This window comes from Diceros bicornis, chromosome 3 (assembly GCF_020826845.1).
Source record: "Diceros bicornis minor isolate mBicDic1 chromosome 3, mDicBic1.mat.cur, whole genome shotgun sequence".
Lineage (NCBI taxonomy): Eukaryota > Metazoa > Chordata > Mammalia > Perissodactyla > Rhinocerotidae > Diceros > Diceros bicornis.
In genome coordinates this window covers 95391328-95412036 of record NC_080742.1, presented here as the reverse complement: position 1 = coordinate 95412036, position 20709 = coordinate 95391328, and the positions used below count along the sequence as shown (strand labels likewise).

At 49.4% G+C, this 20709-nt stretch overlaps 1 protein-coding gene across 2 annotated transcripts in view; it reads right to left on the bottom strand.

The window, feature by feature from the left end:
• Positions 1–20709, bottom strand: part of ZNF282 (zinc finger protein 282) — a 23612-nt gene extending 2903 nt beyond the window's left edge. The window contains exons 1-7 of one of the 2 annotated variants that reach the window (XM_058532359.1): positions 20457–20709; positions 17739–18158; positions 11413–11539; positions 10748–10867; positions 8731–8850; positions 6779–6892; positions 5443–5556 (exon numbers count right to left, since the gene is read on the bottom strand). In XM_058532359.1, coding sequence (XP_058388342.1) covers positions 5443–5556; positions 6779–6892; positions 8731–8850; positions 10748–10867; positions 11413–11539; positions 17739–18158; positions 20457–20621 — 1180 coding nt within the window. In that variant the 5' untranslated portion in view covers positions 20622–20709. The remainder of the gene's footprint in view (positions 1–5442; positions 5557–6778; positions 6893–8730; positions 8851–10747; positions 10868–11412; positions 11540–17738; positions 18159–20456) is intronic. The other variant, XM_058532352.1, reaches the window with a different exon arrangement.

Below are 20709 nucleotides of genomic sequence, written 5' to 3'. Positions count from 1 at the left end.
GACCTCAATCCAGAATGCCATCCCTCCTGTCCTGCGGGACTGGCTCTGGCCTCTGTCGCAGCTGCACTGTGGGCATTGCTTCTCCCTCTACCCAGCCTGCTCCTCTCACTCCTTCACAGGCCTTATTCCCAAGAGGACTCCCAAAGAAACCACATGCACATCAACCTCCATCTCAGGGACTCCAGGAAACCCAACTCTAAACAATCCCAATCCTACTCTGATAATTCTGCAAACTTGGTCTGAGCATCAGTCCACTTTTGTCACCATCCCATCATGCCCCTTAACTTTGTTCTCCCTTCCTGACCAGCTCTGTGGTCAGCATCACGGTTGCTCGCTGTGCAATGCCCTTAACGCCTCTGCCCCATCTCTTCTGTTCTGCTTGCCTGGGGAACCCCAACACTGCAACTGCACTCAAGCAGCTGAGGACGGCTGGAGAAAATTGCACAGGTCTCAAACGGGCCCTCCACAGCTTGGCATCCCACCTCACTTCTCAGGGTGCCCCACTTTCCCACTCCCTGCGAGGATTACGTCACACCTTCTCCAGCCTCTCACTGGAGGACTTTTACTCTGGAGTTCCCTGGCCAGTAAGTGATTCAGATATGAGCATGTGACCATGTTCTGGCCGATGAGACATGAGGACGAGTTTGCCGGGAGCCTTCTGGGAAAGTTTCTTCACTCTTTAGAGAGAGCACAGGAAAAAGGATGGCCTTTCCTCTTCCTCTGGGTCTGCATGTGATTGCTTGGAACAGCTGCAGCTCCACCAAGGATGGCCGAGCAGTGAGTTGGAAAGAACCTAGGTCCTTGATAACATAACTCTGTCCTTGAATCAACTGAGGCTGCAGCTGAACAACCTACAGTTACGTAAGAGAACAAATGTCTTTATTCTTTCAGGCAGTTTGAATCAAAGTTCTAGAGCAGCTGAGAGCATCCTACCAGACAATGGTCCAGTATCTCCCAACTTAAAAGAACATTCTCCCTTGACCCCGTGACTCCCCCACTCCAGCTACCATCTCATCTCATTTCTATGTTCCGTCTCTCAGCAATATTCTTTAATTAACATTCACTTGCGTTTACCACTTCTTCACCTCCATTCTCTTTCAGACTACCACATTCAGGCATGTCCCAGCATGCTACTGAAACAACTTTTGTCAAGGTTACCAACAACTTCCAACATGCCAGATCCAAACGCCTCTTCCCTTAACCCCTCTCTCTCTCTTGAGAGAGTCTCTCCTCCTGGCCTCTGTGACTCTATACTCCTCTGGGTTTCCTCCAGGCTCACACTTGGGGTCTCTTTAATTCTTTGTCTACACTCTCCCTAGATCTCATACAGTCCCCAGCCTTAAAATAATCTATGTGTAACAATTTGGCTGGTCTTTGTCCCCGGTTCCTGGGAGGTAGCCTCTACATCCTTGGAATTTCCTGGGCAATAGGAGTGTCTTTGTTATTCACGGTAGGCCCTGATGGTTTGCACTAATGAGGTGACTCACGGTGGGCCCCTCGATAGTTTAACAAGAGGACTCAGATGGGAGCTGAACACGCCCGAGAGACCAACCACATGATTAGAGGGTTGGGGCTTTGAGCCCAATCTCCAGGGAGGGGACAGGGGCTGGAGAATGAGTTCAACCTCATGGTGGCCAATAATTCAATCAGCCATATATGTATGTTAAAAAGACCCAATAAATCCTTTGGACACAGAAGCTCGGGTGAACTTCTCTAGCAGGCAATACTCTGCTTGTTGTCACACATCACTGTGCTGGGAGGGTGACGCTCCAGACTCCAGGGGGAGTGGACAACAGAAGCTTTGTGTTTAGGACCCTCCCAGACCTGGTCCTATGGATTTCTCCTTTTGGCTGGTTCTGATTTGAATCCTTTTGCTCTAATAAAACTAATTGTAAGTATAGTGCTTTCCTGAGTTCTGTGAGTTTTTCACGTGAATTATTGAACCTGAAGGGTTAATGGGAACCCCTGAATTTGTGCCAGCTTGTCAGAAGGGAGGGTGGTCTGGGGACCCTCAAACTTGCAGCTGGTGTCTAAAGTGAGAGCAGTCTCGTGGAGGACAGGGCATTTTATCTGTGAAGTTTGACCTAATTCCAGGTAGTTGGTGTCAGAAGTCACTGCAACCCATAACTCCCAAATCAGTCTAGTCCCAAGCTCTCTCTTGAACTTCAGCCTCCCGTGTTTATCTGCTACTTGACATTGCTACCTGGATGTCATCTCAAACTTAACTGGTGCAAAGGAGAACACTTGATTTACATAGCTAAACTGATTCTTTTCAAGGGCTCACAATTTCAGCAAACAGCACCACCACTCACCCCATTCTTCAGGACCCAAACCTAGAAGTCACTCTTGACTCCTCATCCACCACATACAATCCATCAGTTATACTTCCAAAGTACATCCTGAATCCATCTCCATGTGTATTGCTACCATCCCAACTCTGACCAACGTCATCTCTCCACCTGGTCTGTACCAGCTTCCTAAATGGTTTCTGGCTCTTGTTCCCCAACCCACTCCAGTCCCTTCCTGAACTTCTCTTTGTAAAATGTAAGCCAGATCCTGTCACTACCATGTTTAAAAAGCTCTGTTAGGCTCCTTTCATATTAGAATAAAATCCAAACTCTAACTGGGCCTATAGGTCACAGGCAGTCAGGTTCCTTCCGGCCTATGGCTCCAACTTCATCCCCTGAAGCCTCATGGCCTTCGCCTCCACTCTTCCCTCTCTGGTCTTCTCTTCTCCAGCGGTCCCATGGTCAGCTTCTTCTCATTATCTGAACATGCTCCAGTATTTCTTCCCCAGCGAAGTCTCTCCTGCCGTAGCCCTGCTTCCCCTCCTCCCATCCTCCTGTTTTCCCTGAGTCATTCTCCTCAGATCATTTAGCAGCCCCTGACTTCATCCTGTTTGCTTGTTGGCTTGTTTATTCTCCATCACCGTCTCACAAAAGGAAAGGTCCCTGGTCCTTCTTTACTGCTTATTCCGAGTGCTTGTCATACTGCATAGCACAGAATAGGCACTAAGTAGATATTTGTTACATAATAGAAACTAAAAAAGGTTGGGACCACTGTTTTAACCCAAGGCAGTGAATAATGTGGGAATTTCGGAAGGGTGCAATCCCATCACATTCTGTGGGTGTTGGCATCCGGGTAGGGTGGTCCGGCTCCAGGCTCCTGACCGCCACTCACTCCAGAAGCACCTGGTAGCCACTGGACTCCAAAGGCCTACTCACCTTTCCTGCTTCACAGAGCCTCATGCACACTAACTCTGGGTGAACTAGATTTTTTTCCTCTTACACTAACTGTCAGAGGCAGAGACTAATACACACTCATTAACACATAAATTGAAGAATCCCTTTTACTAAAATGTAACGTCCAGTTAGGCTGAAGTGTGACTTTGAGTCAAACAGAACACCAGGTCTTTCTCTCGCATATCCCAGGGCCGGAGAAGGAGGCTTGCAGGGATAGGTATCACATATTTCTGTGTTTTACCCTCTCCCCTTTCAAACCCTCTCCAGAAGACTCTGCCACATGACACCATGTCTTACCAAAAGTCCATCCAGTTGTCCGTGGCAACCACAACACTAGGTGGGTCTTAAACCTCCAAGAAATCACAGGTGAGACACTAATTTCACACTCCAACACTAACAAGTGGAAGGCAGGCTCACATTAGGGGAAAGACAAGAGGCTCTGATAAGAGGCTTTAATGACTGGGCAGGCAGGAGAAGCATTTCCAGATACCCCCCTCTCCCACATTCTGGCCATTTCCTCCCAAATGCTAAGGTTCAAAGGCCTCCCAGAGATAAAACATCATAAGGCAAATTGCTCTATGACTCAGCATATCCAGACTGAAGACGTAAAATGGTCTGGTGATTTGCAAAGCCTTGCAGTTTCTGTACAGGCTTTCCCAGATCCATTCCCACAACCGCACAGGTCCCCAGGAAAAGGCTCCTCCAGGCCCACATACTCCCATCTGACTTGCAAAAATCAAAAGGTAGCACTGAGAGACAAAAGTTTGGGCAGAATTTCCTGGCATAATGTTTCACGAACTGGTACCTATGCCTTCAAGGCCAGAGCTATAAATGGTGGCCTGGGCGCTGTCAAGAATGAAGTGGAATTGACTGCTGTCACTTCTTCCTGTCCTCGTGGTCAGTATCCTGGCATACCTGCCTCATCCCACCTCACCAACAGGTTAGACAGAGGACCACTTTAAATTCTGTTTTAAACAAGGGTATACACTGTTCTTCTCCCGTCCCTACTCATTCCTCCAGCCCCACCCTGCTCTTCCAGACCAAACTAAGTTTGTCTCAGAGAGTGGGATCCTCTTACCTGAGTTTAAAATGGTCTTTCAGATCAGAAATAGCCTATATCCTCAACTCTTACATGGATTTTAAGCTCTTGTGAGGTGTCAGGAGTATGGACAAGGAACATGTGTTTAGCTGTCCCTTCAATACTCCGATCAACCAGAAGACACTAAGTCAGCCATCTTGAGGGCAAGATGATGGTACAGGGTCTGGCAAGGACCGCTAGCCTGATGCTAAGAGTGTTAAATAATCTGTGAACATATGACCTTAGGCTTCCTGTCCTTGTGGAGACTTGGAGCTTCAAAAAAGACCCAAGAGACCCAAGTCAGTGAGATGTTTGGTACCCATACGTGTCAGGGGAAAAAAAAATCCCCTCTCCCTATTTGAGCATCAGTATCTTCACCAGTTATTCTGAGATGTCAACTCAGGGCTGGCTTGGGTCCTCTGGCCAGTGTTTTCCAGTATGTGAGCCACCTGCTGTCATCAGCTCCTGCTCTGGCACCAGTGGCTCAGCTCTCTCCCAGCCCGCTCTCCTTTCCCTGCTGTTATGGGCTGAGTTATATCCCCCAAAAAAGATACCTCAAAATCCGAGCCCCCAGCACCTCAGAATGTGAACTTATTTGGAAATAGGCTCTTTCCAGACGTCATTAGTTAAAATGAGGTCATACTGGAGTAGGGTGGGCCCTGATCTAGTATGACTTATGTCCTTATAAGAAAATGACCAGGTGAAGACACAGACACACAGAGAGAACACCATGTGAAGACAGAGGATCGGGGTGATGCTTCTACAAGCCAAGGAATGCTAAAGATTACCAACAAACACCAGAAGCCAGGAAGAGGCAAGGAAGGAGTCCCCTACAGCTTTCAGAGAGGGCATGGCTCTGCTGACCCCTTGATTTCAGACTTCTGGCCTCCAGAACTATGAGACAACACATTTCTGTTGTTTTAAGCCACCTAGTTCGTGGAACTTGAAGAAAGCCTGAGGAAACGAACACACCTGTCATCCACCAAAAGGAAAGGAGACAATGCTTTGGTACAGACCACAGAAAGCCTCCCACGACAGAACAGCACTCCATCGGGGGCAGGCTGAGGTGAGCAACCAAGCCTATGGACAAAACACCCAGGAGTCCCAGGGGGTGTTACTCACCGGGGCCAGAATCTAATCCGAGCTCTCCTTCCATTGAGTCGCGTGGGCCCCACGGGTACGGCTGCTCCTCCTGCTTGATCCATGACAAAATGTCGTGTGCTGAGATCAGAGACTCTGTTCAGGGAAAGAAGGCAATCTTAGATTCTGTTCCTTTCTGCTGAGCATCCCATCACAGGTTTGAAAACCATCACATGCAAAGGCAGCTGCTCCGGCTCGCAGGGTGTGTGGGGGCTTTGGTGTCTGTGTTTCATTTACTGGCCATCCTCCCCGTCAAGCGCCTTCATAAATGGGATCTCACTGGTGCTCGCTATGTTTCGAGTTGGCCAGGGAGGACGAGCCTTGTCCCAAAGTCTGTGCAGCGGTGGAGTCAGGATTAGAACTCAGGTCTTCCGACTCTGTCCATCAGTCCCAGAGCAACCTGTGGGTCCAGGACAGGCCAGAGGGAAGCCTGGTTTCTGACGGCCCACAGGACCGAGGGATGAGTAGCAGGACTTAAAAATCAGCAGTGGCAGAAGCGGGAGCCAAGGTCATTATAAGAACCACAGTGGAGACTGTGGCTCTTTACCAGGAAGCTTTATCAGGCTTTCCCTTCTGCCCTGGACCCCTTGATTTCTCCACTGTAAAGTGGCAGAGCTGACAAACTACAAGGAATGCTAGATTTTACGTCTGGTCTTCTCTTCCTGGTATGCGGGGTGGGGTGAGATTTTGGGGTCATAACTAGCAAACGAGATGACACTGGACTTCTCCAGCTCTGTGAGCCTATGTGAACACACACACACAGACTCTCTCACACACACACTCTTTCTCGAACACGCGCACGCACGCACGCACACACATACACACACACACACACACACACACACACGGCCCCAGGCGGGTGGAGTGTCCCTACTGTTCTTTTATGCTTCCCTATACACCTGGCTCCTCCCCAGAAGTTTCTTGGAAGATATCTAACTAGTTAGTATTCAATCAAGAAAAATTCCAGAAAATGTAAATTACTTTCTTTCTGTCACAGAAATATACACAACTATTAAAAGCCTTTCTCGTTATATTTATTGTTCAAAAATCAGTGCTGAAATAATTTTAGTATCACTTACATTGACAATAAATTAGCAAGTTAATGATTCCTTTAGAAACATCCTCTCCGCTTTACTAACGGCTATATTCCAAAATCTGTAGACGTGGCTAACTGAGGAACACGTTGTATTGTATTCTCTGAGGCTCTCATTGACCTTTGACCAAAGGTGACTCAGGCAGCTTGATTTCCCAGCAGTTGCACAAGGCGGCCGAGGGGCTGCCTGTCTTTGATGTTCACTCCGGCATCTCGAGAGCTCACCTGAATTGGGGTCCGTTGGAATCTCCCTCTCTGCCAGATCCTGCTGATCCCACACGCACGGGTGCTCCTCCTGTTTAATCCGAGACAAGAGGTCCTGGGCAGAGGCTGGCGAGTCTGCTCGTGGGAACAAAGCAGCATGGGCGTTAGGGGACACGAAAATGCCAACAAGTCTTTGAGTAAATCTCACACTTCACACAATTATTTCTTTTCCTTAAAAATCAAGTATAATTAAATTACATGCTAATTAATTATAGGTTTAAGTCAGCTTGGCCCCAATTAATGGAACTTTTGCTGCAAATAAGTGAATACTATAGGGGAGAGACATAACAGTGACCTCAAGAGAGTCTTTCTGTGCTTCAGAAACTGACATCCTTAGAGTGAGGTTCATGCTCAAGTACTGAGCACCACCATGGAGAGAGGCACTCCTCATGAGGGGATTTTACAGGAAAATGACACCTTCCACAAAGCCTTGTATCTTAAACATTTTAACAGGATTTTTCTAAGATGTGTCCTACGTCTTCTTTCTTCTACGGTCTATTAAACCTCATTGGCTCTTTATTGCCTTCTTATCTCTTAAAGATCTCTTTGAAGATAGAAACAGCACGATGCTTTCCAGAAACATGCCTGATAAAAACGGCACAGGCTTTCCTCTGTTCAGACGCTGTTATCACTGACCTGTGGATGTGAGGCTTTGACTAAGGGGGGTAAGGTTTGTGGAGCTCTAACCTGTGGATAAGTAAAGAGCTATAGGATGTTAATTTATCTTGTGATGGTTAATTTTACACCTCCATGTGGCAAGCCACAGTAGCCCAATATTTAGCCGAACATTACTCTAGATGTTTCTGTGACGGCATTTTTTTAGATGAGATTAATATTTTTTTTTTTTTTTTTTTTTTTTTTTTTTTGTGAGGAGATCAGCCCTGAGCTAACATCCGCCAATCCTCCTCCTTTTTTGCTGAGGAAGACGGCCCTGGGCTAACATCGGTGCATATCTTCCTCCACTTTATATGGGACGCCGCCACAGCATGGCTTACCAAGCAGTGCGTCGGTGCGCGCCCGGGATCCGAACCAGCGAACCCCAGGCTGCCGCAGCGGAGCACGTGCACTTAACCGCTTGCGCAACCAGGCCGGCCCCAAGATTAATATTTAAATCAGTAGACTTTGAACAAAGCAGATTATCCTCCATATCATGGGTGGGCCTCATCCCACCAGTTGAAGGACTTAATAGAAAAAGGCTGACCTCCCCTGAGGAAGAGGGAATTCTGCCAGCAGACTGCCCGGGTCTCCAGCCTGCCAGCCCACCCTGCAGATTCTGGACATAACAGCCTCCACAACTGGAGAAGCCAATTCCTTAAAATCAATCAATCAATCAGTCTCTAACACACACACACGCCCACTACTGGTTCTCTGGAGAGCTCTGACTACTATACACCCGCTCTAACAGAGTTCTCACATAGAGTCCAGCTGGAACACCATCTAAGAGACACTATCTGGACCACCCCACAGGATTGCAGCCGCGCAGGGGCCCGGCACAGAGGCAGCAACCCGTAAATACCTGTTTAAAACAATGAAGGCTCTTCCCGGTCAGGAGCAGGTCTTACAGACCGATATCTTCCCCCACCCACAGAGCCTCATAAAGCGTCTTACACTCAGTACTTTTTCTGCTCTGATATTGCTTTTCAAGGAGGGGAAGGAATAGTTAAAAACTGATATTACAAAGAAAAGAGGAAACAGAACAAGCTAAGCCCAGATGTGCCAGCAAATCGTCAATGCCATGTGCCATGTCTGTGCCTGTGGGGACGTACGTCTCTCTGCCCGTCTGGGGTCCACAGCTCTTCCACTTCCAGCCCAGGCCTGCGGCCTGGCACACACAACAGACAACACCGGAGCCTGCAGACCATGCTGACCATTCCTCTCCCTCCCGGGCTTGGGAGGCTCCTTGGCTCACTCACCAGTGATGGACTCCGTGGGGATGGTTCTCTCCTCCAGGCCCCGCTGACCCCGGACACACAGGGTTTCCTCCCGCTTCACCTGAGAGGACGCGTCCTGTGCAGGCACCAGGGGCTCTGCTCCTGGGGACAGAGAACCACATCATCTGGTGTCTTTTTTCTGAATGTTTGTCACCCAGACGTTCTTGGGGTCAGGAATACAACTGATAGCACTTGCCAGGGAAGAGCACAGAGGTCTCGGGTTCTTGCAGGCGACTGCAGGGGACCCCGAGGAGCAGAAGGTCCTGGGAGCAGAGAAGTGATCCACATTCAGAACAAAGGGGTAGGCCAAGCAACAAAATGAGGTGAGATAAGGCTGGGAGAGAGTTCTGGAAACAGCTCCATGTTGGGTTGGGTGCTAATCAGGATGAAGCCGTTAAGTTTGACCTCTGTGAAGGAGTCACTTGTCCTTGTTTTTCACCCCAGTCAGAAAGATTTGGCCAGACACACACAAACCTCACACATGCGCACACACATGCAGTCACTCACACATTCATATATGATTAGCAAGAAGTTAGACTGGGCAAAGAGATGCAACCCAGACCCATTCTTAGATGAATAACGCACAGCATCCTTATCCATAAAAGACAATGACATATCCTCTATGTAGACCCCAAGACATGACAAACAGGGCATTTTCCTCTTACGTTGGTCTACATTACAATGTACTAGCCCTGGCAGGAGACAGGTCAGGCAGCAGGAAAGAGATTAGATGAGGAAGCGGAAGACATGGATCCTGGTTTCAACTCTACCCCCAGCCCAGTGGAGGAGTCACTTGACCACTCTGGCTCTTAGTATGCTCGTTCCATCCATAAAATGGGCAGAGTGGTGTCTGTTCCATCTCGCACACAGTGATGGATAATAACTCAGGGAAACCATTGAGGTTCCAGCACTTTAAGTGTGGGAGGTTGCCACGGCCACTGACCTCAAACATTTGCAGTGCTTCAGGACGGAGAAGGAGCCATTTAGACGAACTGTCCAGAACAGGCAAATCCACAGACACAGAGTCAATGAGTGGTTGCCAGGGGCTGGGGAGGAAGGGAAATGAGAGGGACTGCTAATGGGTACAGGGTCTCCTATTAGGAGGTTCTGGAATTAGATAGTGATGATGGTTGGACAATTCTGTGAACCACTGAATTATACACTTTAAAAAAGTGAATTTATGGTACGTGAATTATATCTCAACAAAAAGAACAGACTGGAAGGAAGGGGACTGCCCCACAGCTGACGTCTAAGGGATGTTTCAGTGAAAATGCTCTCCTCTTAGAAAGAAGAGGGACAGAGGGCACAGACAGGTGAAAGTTCATATGATAAGGCAGAGAATAGTCAGAGGACCAGATTTCACCTGGTCCAACTCTGTACAGGAGAACGGAGGCCCCGAGAAAAGAGCCCCAGGGCAGAGGTGGGAGTAGAACCCTAGCACCTTCTATCCCAAGCGTAAATGCTGAGCAGGTGTAATGCTCTCAGGAACTGGATTTCCTCAAGACGAATGATTCCTTCTTGAGTGAGGAGAAAGCCTTGAAGGGTAAGCCCGCCTGTGATGTGGGGGTCTGTGTGAGAATGGGGTGATGATATGGAGACAAGAGATAACCAAGAAGCAATGGGCCGTGGCAAACTCTGCATCTGTGCAGACTCCCTCCCACCCTCTCCGTCCCCCTGCCTGGGGCTCGGCCCGGGCTGCTCCCAGGCCTCGGGCCTCTCACTGCAGGCTACTGTCAGACCTGGGAGGCTGCAAGCCTGGCCTTCCTCTTCTCTCCACCCAGCTCACCTGGGCGTCCATAGCTGCATGGCTCTAACCCAAAAGACAAACATCCATGGTGTGCTTTTGGGCCCTGAAGTCTCTTCCTGGAAGTGACTGCTAAATTTCAATGGTAGCAGAACCACAAGTGACTCAAGAGAGGCCCCTCCTGAACTATGCAGGGCCGGCAGGGCTTCTATCCTGCCCTGCCCTGCACCCGGGGCCCTTTTCAGCTGCCATCACCTGTGTCCGGATCCATTAGGATTTCTCTCTCTTCTGGATCATGTTGCTCCCATACGCAAGGCTCTTCCCTGGGCTCAACCTGGGATGGAGCATCTGGCTTGGGCACTGGACTCTCTGAGTCTGGAATGAGTTGGAAGGGAAGGAAGGACTGAGTGAAGTTGACCAACGAGTCCTAATCAAGGACGATGGCAGAACTCTCCCCTCTCCCAACTCTCCCTGCTCACCGGAGTGCCCCTCTAGGTGGTAGCAGTTATGTGAGTGTGTCAGGTAATCTCATATGAGGAACCCTGAAAACAAGTCATCAGATTCTCCACTTTCTAGGGTAGAAATAGCTGGTCTCTGAAAGCCAACAGCACACCAACTGTGGCTTATCCAAGGCCGTTGGGATGTAGTGTGTAGTGAGGGGCAAATGATGCTATTTTGGCTATATTTCAAAATAAGTAGTAGCATAGCGTTCAATTCTATAGTGGTAGGCTCTATAATTGGATTTTTAATTTTCATCCTATTACAAATCATTCTACGTTCCTAGCAGTATAGGCAAATAGTTTCTTGAGTTTCCATTATGTATAAACATGAAACGCCTTGCCCAGGTGAACACTGGTTGATAAGCACGTCACTCCGCTCTCCAGAGATAGCTCTCCACAGAGGAGGGAAGGTGTTCTTACCCAGGGACATCAGGGTTTTGTAGTTCTCCTTAACAAGGTTGTTGTAAAGCTCCTTCTGCCATTCGTCCAAGTTCTTCCACTCGTCCTCAGAGAAGTAAACAGCAATGTCGACAAAAGTCACCGGCACCTGGGCCAACAAGAGTTTTAGTCTGGCCCCTCCTGCTTGCTTCTCCCATCACCTCCCTTCACAGGCTACGGGGCTCATTCCACCCTAGAGCCTGGCCTTGGCTCTCCACGGCTCCCCATCCTCCAAATCCCAGCCCAGTCCATTTCAATAGAGTCAGTCCACCCTGTTCCTGATCTTCTTGTGCTTCCAAAACAATGATGGTCAACACTGCCTTTTCTTTTTAAACATTTTACCATATCCTTTGTAATTTCACTTTTAGGTAAACTGGGGACCTGAGGGTAAAGCTGAAGTCAATGTGCAGCTTATGGTGCTCAGGGGGACAGGGGTGTGGTAGGATCTCAGAGTGGGTACCAGTCAGCCAAGTACATAAAACCCAGTTATAAAACCTGCATTTCTGGTCAGGTCACCTCTAGGTACACAGTTACATTTTTGTCACTAAAACATGTAAAATCTAAAGGCATGTGCTAAAGCTCCAGGATCTGGATCTGTTTCATTCACTGCTACAGCCCAAGCATCCAGAAGCACACAGTTTGGAGCCAATCAATATTTGCTGGATGTGTTGAATAGTGGTGCCAATACTAGGAAGTTTCACTGCAGCCTGAGTCATCCATCGTCTAATGTCAGTAGCTTGTTATTCCAGGTAGTCTCATCTGTTACATAAAGCTGTTACTTCAGTTTGACAAAGATCCTTGTCTGTATTCATTTCAGTCACTCACCAGAATGGCCTCACCTTGGACCAAGTCATTCAAAATGGTTTCACTTCCGTGACTTTAATAACTGAATTTCCCTTCTCCGACCACAGAGCCTTACCTCCCACCACTTTCACATCCCTACTAGACCAGGCCTTCACTCTCACTCTGAAATCCAATCCCTCAATTCTCCCCCAAGCCCTAATCCTAGTCCATCAGTCTTCATACCCCCATGTACAAGACTAAAGCTTGCTCGCCTATGTGGCACCTTGTGCGAATTAGAAAAAGGCCTCTGGGTGTCAGGCCCACTGGTGCACAGGTGGATAAGTGGGCAGCACCTATACATGAATTAGAAACGTCAGCCCTTGCATCAGGTGCCCATAACCTTAAGGGCGTCCTGTGTACACCTGTATGCCACCTACTGACTGGTAGCTCACCAGCCATCTTTAGAAACAGAACTAGAACTTCTAATTCCCTGGACTTTCCACCAGACTTGGCCATTCTCCAACCTGGGAAAACTGATACCACTCTCTTCATTCCCTACTGCTAGATAAAAATCACAAAATTCTTTACTGCCTCCTCTTCCTCCCCCAAGACCAAGGCTCCACTCTTGTCCTTCCCTGTTTCTTCACTGTTCCCTTGGCAATTCATTCTTTTCACAACTTCAACAGTTACCTCTTTGCAGACGACACTCTTCAACTTTCCTTGCTCCCTTCAAAGTTCACATTTCAACAGCCTTCTGAGTGGCTCCATTTAATCATCTTTTAACCACCTCAAACTAAATGTACCCCAAACCAAGTTCATTATCTTTTCTAGCATACCAACTGCTCTGCCTCATTTCACCATTTCTGTGGAGGGTCGAAACTGTGGAATCATATTCTTACAGTTGGAAATAGCCATCACTTTGTAAAAACCTCCCCGGGCCAGGATACAGCAGAAGTATGAGACATGGTCCGAGACTGCAGGGAGCCTACAGTTTAGCTGGATAGAAAAGACTATCCATGAATTATCTATGAACCAGTTAACAAACACAACAGGATCCAAAAGGCACAAAGGATCTCAGTGACATCAGCCTTCCTTGAATCTGACAAGGAGAATGCACCTAGCACGGCCACACAATGAATTATAACTATTGCTAGCAATATTCACTGAGATTCTTTATGGTTTATTTCCACAAATTCTTTGACAGTCCCTTCAAAAAGCAGGGACTAATTCTCCTCCCCTTGAGTGTGGGCAGAATTTAGTGACTTACTTCTAACAAATAAATAAAGAAGTGGTGGTGACAACTTCTGAGACTAGGTCATAAAAGACACTGCAGGGGCCGGCCCCGTGGCGTAGTGGTTAAGAGCACACTCTCCGCTGCTGGCGGCCCAGCTTCGGATCCCAGGTGCACACCGATGCACCATTTGGTAGCCCATGCTGTGGCAGCGTCCCATATAAAGTGGAGGAAGACAGGCATAGATGTTAGCTCAGGGCCAGTCTTCCTCAACAAAAAGAGGAGGATTGGCATGGATGTTAGCTCAGGGCTGATCTTCCTCATCAAAAAAAAAAAAGACACTGCAGCCTCTATCCTGGAGGATCACTCACTCTGGGGGAAGCCAGCTGCCGTGTCATGAGGATGCTCCAGCAGCTCTGTGGAGAGGTCCACACTGTGAGGAACTAAAGCTTCCTGCCCACAGCCAAGTGACTGAGCCGTACTGGAAGTGGATCCTCCAGCCCCAGTCAAGCCTTCAGATGACCGTAGTCCCAGTCAATAGCTTGACTATAACTTCATGAGACTCTGAGCCAAATCACCCAGCTAAGCTGCTCCCAAATTCCTCACACACAGAAACTGTAAAATGATAAATAATTATTTGTTTAGGCTGCTAAATTTTGGGGTAATTTGTTAAACAGCAAGAGATAAATAATACAATAATACAAATAATACAATGGGACAGTCCTGTCCCACCAACAAAATCAATTAATGCTCGCAACTCCATCAAGCAAGCACATTATCATCTTGATTTTACAGATGAGAACACTGAAATTCAGAGGGACCATCTGGGAATTATTTCTTCATACTTTACGTTTTTCAAAGGAGGAATAGAGGAGGCTCAGAGACAACAAAAAACATACCTGACCAGAGGTAAGAAAACCAGTGCATGGCAAAACCAAGATTCAAACCCTAGTCCTCTGATTCCGGACCCCATAACCATTCCATCATTCTGTGAGGGCACATGTCAACTCAAGACTCCTAACGCCTGATCCAACACACACAACACCCAACAATGTCAAGTAAGGACACAGCGCTGAGTTAAAACATGCAGCACAGACGAGAGAAAACGAGAGTGTGTAAGGAGATCTGATTGTGCCAGACAAGCAATACACGCCACACCATGCTGAAAATGAGGCCCCGTGGGCTGCAGGGGCAGGGAACGTCTCAGGGAGGAACCAAAGCCACTATTACAACTCAGTTCTGTGAAGCCACAATACATCACTGTCAAACGACTCCTCTGGCAAAGTCACTGGGTTGGTTGCCTCAGCAGATACAAAGACATAGAAGATCCAGTTCCTTACACGGAAGTGTGAGCTCTCCAGCTGGAAAGAGTTACTCGGCAAATATTTTTTGCGTACTGACTATAAGCCAGGCACCGTCACAGGCACAGAGATGTAGCAGTGAACCAAACGGAATTTACATTCTGGTTGAGGAAAATCAACCAAGAAGACAAAAAAGGAAGTAAATATTTAAGATGCCTGATGGCACAAGTGCTTTGGAGAAAATGAGAACAAGGGCAGGGAGGAGTGTGCTGGGGGTGGGGGGACATGATTCTTTTGTATTGGGTGGCCACAGAAGAGCACATTGATCAAGTGACAACCGAGCAGGTACCCAGGGAAGGAGTTTTTACAGTGGAGGAAAGTCCCTGAGTTGGGACCATGTGGTGTGCTGGTATAGCTGCAAGAGGCCAGTGTGTCAGAGAGGAGTGGGCGAGAGGGGGTGAAGATGATGCCAGAAAGGTGGGGCTGGAGAGACAGGGCCACTGACGGAACAGGGGCTTTTATGGTAAATACCATGGAAAGCCACTTGGGGGTTTTAAGCAGAGGTGTAATATGACTGATTTATATTTTAAAAGGATCACTCTGGCTGCTCTGCTGAGAACAGATTGTATGGGGTGGCGGACAAGGACAGAGACAAGGAGACCAGGCAGAAGGCCATGGCAATAATCAGATGAGACGTGATGGTGTCTCCAACCAGACGATAGTGGGCTTAGTGGAGGTGGGGCGGAGTAGTCAGACTGGATATATTTTGAAGAAAAATCAGACTGTTTATTAGAAGCATATTTTTTGGAAGTAGGGTGTGAGAAACAGAGGAGGCAAGTATGATTCCAAGGCTTCTGGCTTGAGCAATTGGAAGGAAGGCGTTGTCTTCAACGGAGATGAGAATGACTTTGTGTAGAACAGGTTTTCGGCAGAAGATGGGGAGTTCAGTTTGGTCGTGTTAAACGTTAAGATATTTACCGATGTCTTGACGGAGATGCAGAATTAGCAGGTAGGAATGTGAATCTGGCATTCAAGAAGGAAGTCCGAGCAAGATACAGAGAGAGAAGGAGAAGACAAGACTGCATTTGGGAGTTGGTGGCACACAGGCTGCACTTAAAACCCTGAGACTGGATGAAATCACGAGCGGGGGAGTGTAGACAACAAGCAAAACGTCAAGGCCAAGCCCCGGACCACTCTAAACATAAGAAGTCGGGAAAAGGAGGTGGAGCCAGCGAAGAAGACTGAGAAGCAGCAGCTAGTGAGGTAGGAAAAGAATCAAGAGAGGTGCCCTAGAGCCACATGAGAAGGTGTTTCAAGGTGGGACTGGTCACCTGCATGAAGTGCTGCTGACAGCCAGGGAGCATGAAGACTGAGAACCGACCACTGGCTTTAACACCACAGATGTCATTAGGGCTTTGAAAAGAACAAGGGGATGGAGAGGTGGTAGCAAAAGCCTGATTGGTGTGGATGCCAAAGAGAATGATCCAATGACCAATTTACTGAAATACCGAGAACAGAGGAACACATCAAATGAGACCATGGAGGATGCAGTCAGTGGAATCCAGACAGTGAGAAACTCAACAGGATGGATGACCTAGCTTCTTCCACAGATAAATTGCAAGGAGAAATGAAAGAGATGGAGGAGAAATCTATAGATTTAAAAAAGACTTAAGAGACATAGAAATCACAATTTATAGACTTCGTTTAAGCTGTCATTTGAACAAACTAATAGAAAAAAAATACAATATTTTTGGAAGAATTGAAAATTTGAACACCATCTAGATATTTGAGTAGGTTGAGGTTTTTGTTGTGGTGGCGATAATATTGAGATTATTATTTTTTAAAAAGAGTTTTTAACTTTTTGCTACATACTGAAATACAAATAAAATGATTGCTATCTGATATTTGCTTCAAAATAAAATGGAAGGGGAACATGGGTAGGAATTTAGATGAAACAAGATTGGTCAAGAGTTGATAACTAGTGAAGCTGGATGATGGGTTCATGAGGATTCATTACACTATTCTATCTACTTTTGCATATGTTTGAATTTTCTACAATAAAAAGGTTTAAAAAGGGTGGGAGAGAAAATGGGGAAGAAAGAACTGGAGAGGGCAAACATAGACTACTCATTTAAGGAATTCTGCTCTAAAGAGGAGCAGAGAAATGTGGCCCTAACTAGAGGGAGATGCAGGGTCTATGGAGGTTTACTCTTATAGAGACAGGCAATGTCACATGCTGGTGGGAAGTGACCAGTAGAGAGGGAAAAGTTGATGATGCAGAGGAGAAGGGTAGAAACGCCTGAGTGACATCCTGGAGTAAGTGTAGGGTGGATGACGAGCCCACAGTACCAGGGAGGGCAGGGGACATGAGGTGGGCAGATGGGAGAATATATGGTGGCTACACATGAAGTCCCTTTTGAGTGACTCCATTTTCTCAGTAGACTAGAAAGAAGAGTCATCAACTGAGAGTGCAGTGTAGATGAGCCGGGGGGAGAGTGGGAGAGCAAATGGAAGAGGAAATGGAGCATGAATTCTGACTGTGAAAACGGCCCACTGGAGGGTCCGGGTCACGACTTTCAAGAGATTCCAGACGGCGTGGCTTTAGGTCTATCTCCAACCACATTCAGATGAGCATATACAAAGCTAACCAATGACAAATGGTCATTTGTAGGTGCCAAGTGGAAAACCCAAGCATGAAGAGCTGCAGGAATTTGCAGACACTCAGCCACCTCAGGGAGGGCTGAAAACAGTGAGAGTAATGATTCAATGACAGAAACATGCAGACTCTGTGGGGCATGGTGGAGGCCAGCCTCACTGAAGTAGAACATTCCAGACTAGGTTGTTTAAGTGGAGACAGACTTTAAGACGACACTGAAATTAGACAACAGGGAGCAAGAGAAGTTTGAGAGAAGGACCGACAAGATGAAATCAAGAGTTCTGTTCACATGTGCTGGTCCTCACCTCCATCCCTGCCCCTAAGGACTGCCACATACCTTGGGGACCTCCCCCTTACTGCCTGGGGGCAGCCGCAGGACCCAGAAGTTCCTGTTTCTCAGCAGGTTCTCCATGTTCTCCAGCCGCCTCTGCAGCAGCCCATACTCCTGCAGCAGGGTCCCCAGCACAGCCCACTTGCTCTCCATGTGGTTCCCGAACTCCACAGCTGTCTTCTCGCAGTCAGCCAGCTTCTTCTCGGCTGTCCCCGTCCGTCCCTCCAGATTCAGCAGCTGGCTGGCCTGGGCATCCACCTTCCTCTCCACCGCCTGAATGGCGGCCACCACGGTCCAGAGTGAGATCTCTGCTGTGGGCAGCTGGGGCTCTCTCATCATGCGGTCAGGGAACACGGGGGCCCTATCTGGGAAGGGCGGGAACTGAAAAGGCATTGGCCGCCGGGCGTCCATGTCCCATTCTTGAGCCTGTGTGCAGAGGGAGAAAGTGACAGCCCAGGATGAGATCCTGTGTGAGGGGGAGGGTGGCCTGAGAACAAGGGACAACTAATCAAATGCCACAGATTCTCATTCTTCTGCCAAGCCCTGCCTCTTAGGCTATGGAGTTCATTAATGTCCCAGCAATAGCTTGAGCAGCCACCCACTCAACCTTCCCCTTTCCTGCCTGCAGGAGTCAGGCTGGTCACTGTTTACCCACCTCGACCCTTGGCAAGTCAAGGCTGTGGACCCTGGCCTAAAACATCACAAACCACTTTCTTTGACTAGAACAGCTACTTTCTTCAAGGCTAGACTTAGTGATGAACTCTTCAGAGTGCCTAGTGTTTTCTGTCTCAAAGTAAGAATTTTCATGGAAGTCGACTGACCCTAATCTTCCCAGAAATCTCTAAGCAGGTTAGGGCAAGAATGATTATCTCTGCTTTAGAGATGATGAAATGGAGGCACAGAGAAGTGGCTGGTCATTTGACAGCATCTTGCTTCACTGCCAACTGGAGCAGCCCTAGGAGCTGCAGGTAACAAAAAGCTGAGTTCAGGTACGTGTGCTGCCACTGCTTCCGGCAGGGCCACGCCAAGGGAGACACCAGAGAGCCCAAGCAAGAGGGCAGACAAGGAGCTTTTTTCCATATACAACTATTTACTCATACTGTCCAAAATGAAAATAGGTTTGCCAAAAAATGTCACTCACTGAGGAAGGGAGGAGGGGACATCTCCAAGAGGAAGAGAAGAACTCCCAGGCCCCTCCCTGCTTCCCAGGGGGAGGGGTACCCCATGGCCCAGGGCCTCCTCCCATCTCCCAGCTCCCTCATCCTGGAAGCCTAAGGTGCAGGTTGAGAGCTGAGCCCTATGACTGAGAGAGAGTGGTCACAGTTCACTGGTGACCTGGGCACTGGCCCCATACTGCACCAGTACCCAGGGCTCACTGGACGACAGCAAGGCTGATAACGGCCTCTCCTTGCCATGTGGGACAAGAGGTGGGGTCGTTTTCTGTTTTCCCTGTTGCTGCTGAAGAGGCCCTCAGGCTGGGCAAAGTGAAGGCCTGCTGCTTAGAGGTGACCTGGCCAGACTAGGGACAGGCATGCCAACTGCCCTCTATAACTTGAAGCAGCTGTGACAGCCACAGAGGAACATCCCACAGCTTCCAGGGAATCACTCTGTGACATGGGACAAAGGAAAGCAGGGCCCTGGGTCCCAGACCCTGCTAAGTCAGAGGGAACAGTATTTCCATCAAAGCCATGCACTCAGGCTAATTCAGGCTTCACTCCCACCTGGCCCACGAGGGAGTTCAGAAAGTCACTGGACCCAGTTTACTTTTCACAGATTTGGAGACCTAAAGCTGAAAAATGATCCGATACAACACTGCAACTCCTGGCTGACTTGTCGGAACCAGGCCACCAGCACTGGCCCAGCCCAGGGTCAGCTCTCACCTCTGCTCCTGGGAAAGCCACCCAGGCCTCTCTCCTCGTGTCTTACCCACCATCCTGGAGCACTGGCTCTCAAACTGGTCTGCACCCTGAGATCCTCAGGGAGCTTTAAGAAATGACTGGCGCCTGCTCTCAACCCCAGAGACGCTGATTTAACAGGTTTGGGACGAGGCTTGGACGTCAGGCGTCTTAAAAGCTGCTCAGGTGATTCTAATGTGCAGCCAAGTTTGCCAACCGCTGCAAGGAGGGCAAAGCCACCTCTCAATGGCCCCCTCCGTCACACCCGGTGCAAGGGAAAAGTGAATTACTCCTTATACTGGGTGAAAGATGGCAACACAACATTTAAAACACCTTGCCGTCAGAGCGGCTACAGTGTAAACCTGACGAGGTACTCTGCGCGCAGCCGTCCCCGCCCGGCCGAGAGCTGCCGCAAACCCTCCGCCGCCCGGCGCGAGGGCGAGCCCGGGCCGGCGGTGGTGACGCGGGCACGGCTCTGCCAGGTCCCGGGACCCGCGCGCTCCCGGCTTCCCGCCCCGCGGGGCCTCCTCCGGGCGCCGGCGCTGGGCCGGCCGGCACGCGGCCTCGGGGGCCTGCTGCTCGGCGGCGCGCGCGGGCCGGGCCTGCGAGGACGCGGGGCGCGGGACTGCGGCCGGGCCTGCCTCGGGGCCCACTGCGCCCGCCTGCCGCACGAGCCCGCCCGTGCCCGGCCCGCCGGGGCCTCCGTTCCCGCGCCGCAAGCCCAGGCCCTACGGCGCAGACGGCCGCCCCGCGCCCGGTGCCCGCAGCCCGCGCCCCGCCCCCACGGCCGGGCGGCGCGGCCATGGCCCTGGGCGGGGGCTGAACCCACCTGCATGGGCGGCATTCCCTCGGCCATTTCCCCGCGCAGTGCCGGCTCTTGGTGGCAGACCTCCTCCGGGGGCAGAGCCTGGGCCCAGCTCCAGCTCCCGCTGTCCAGCCCCAGGCCCTGGATGCCCAGCTGCTGAGGCTGCGGCCGTGTTGACACAAACTGCATCCTGGGAGTGCTGTTCCCCGCTCGGGCCGGCCAGGGAGAAGAAGAACGTTTTCCAGGCGCCTTCCCCCTCGCCGGGGCCGGACAGCTC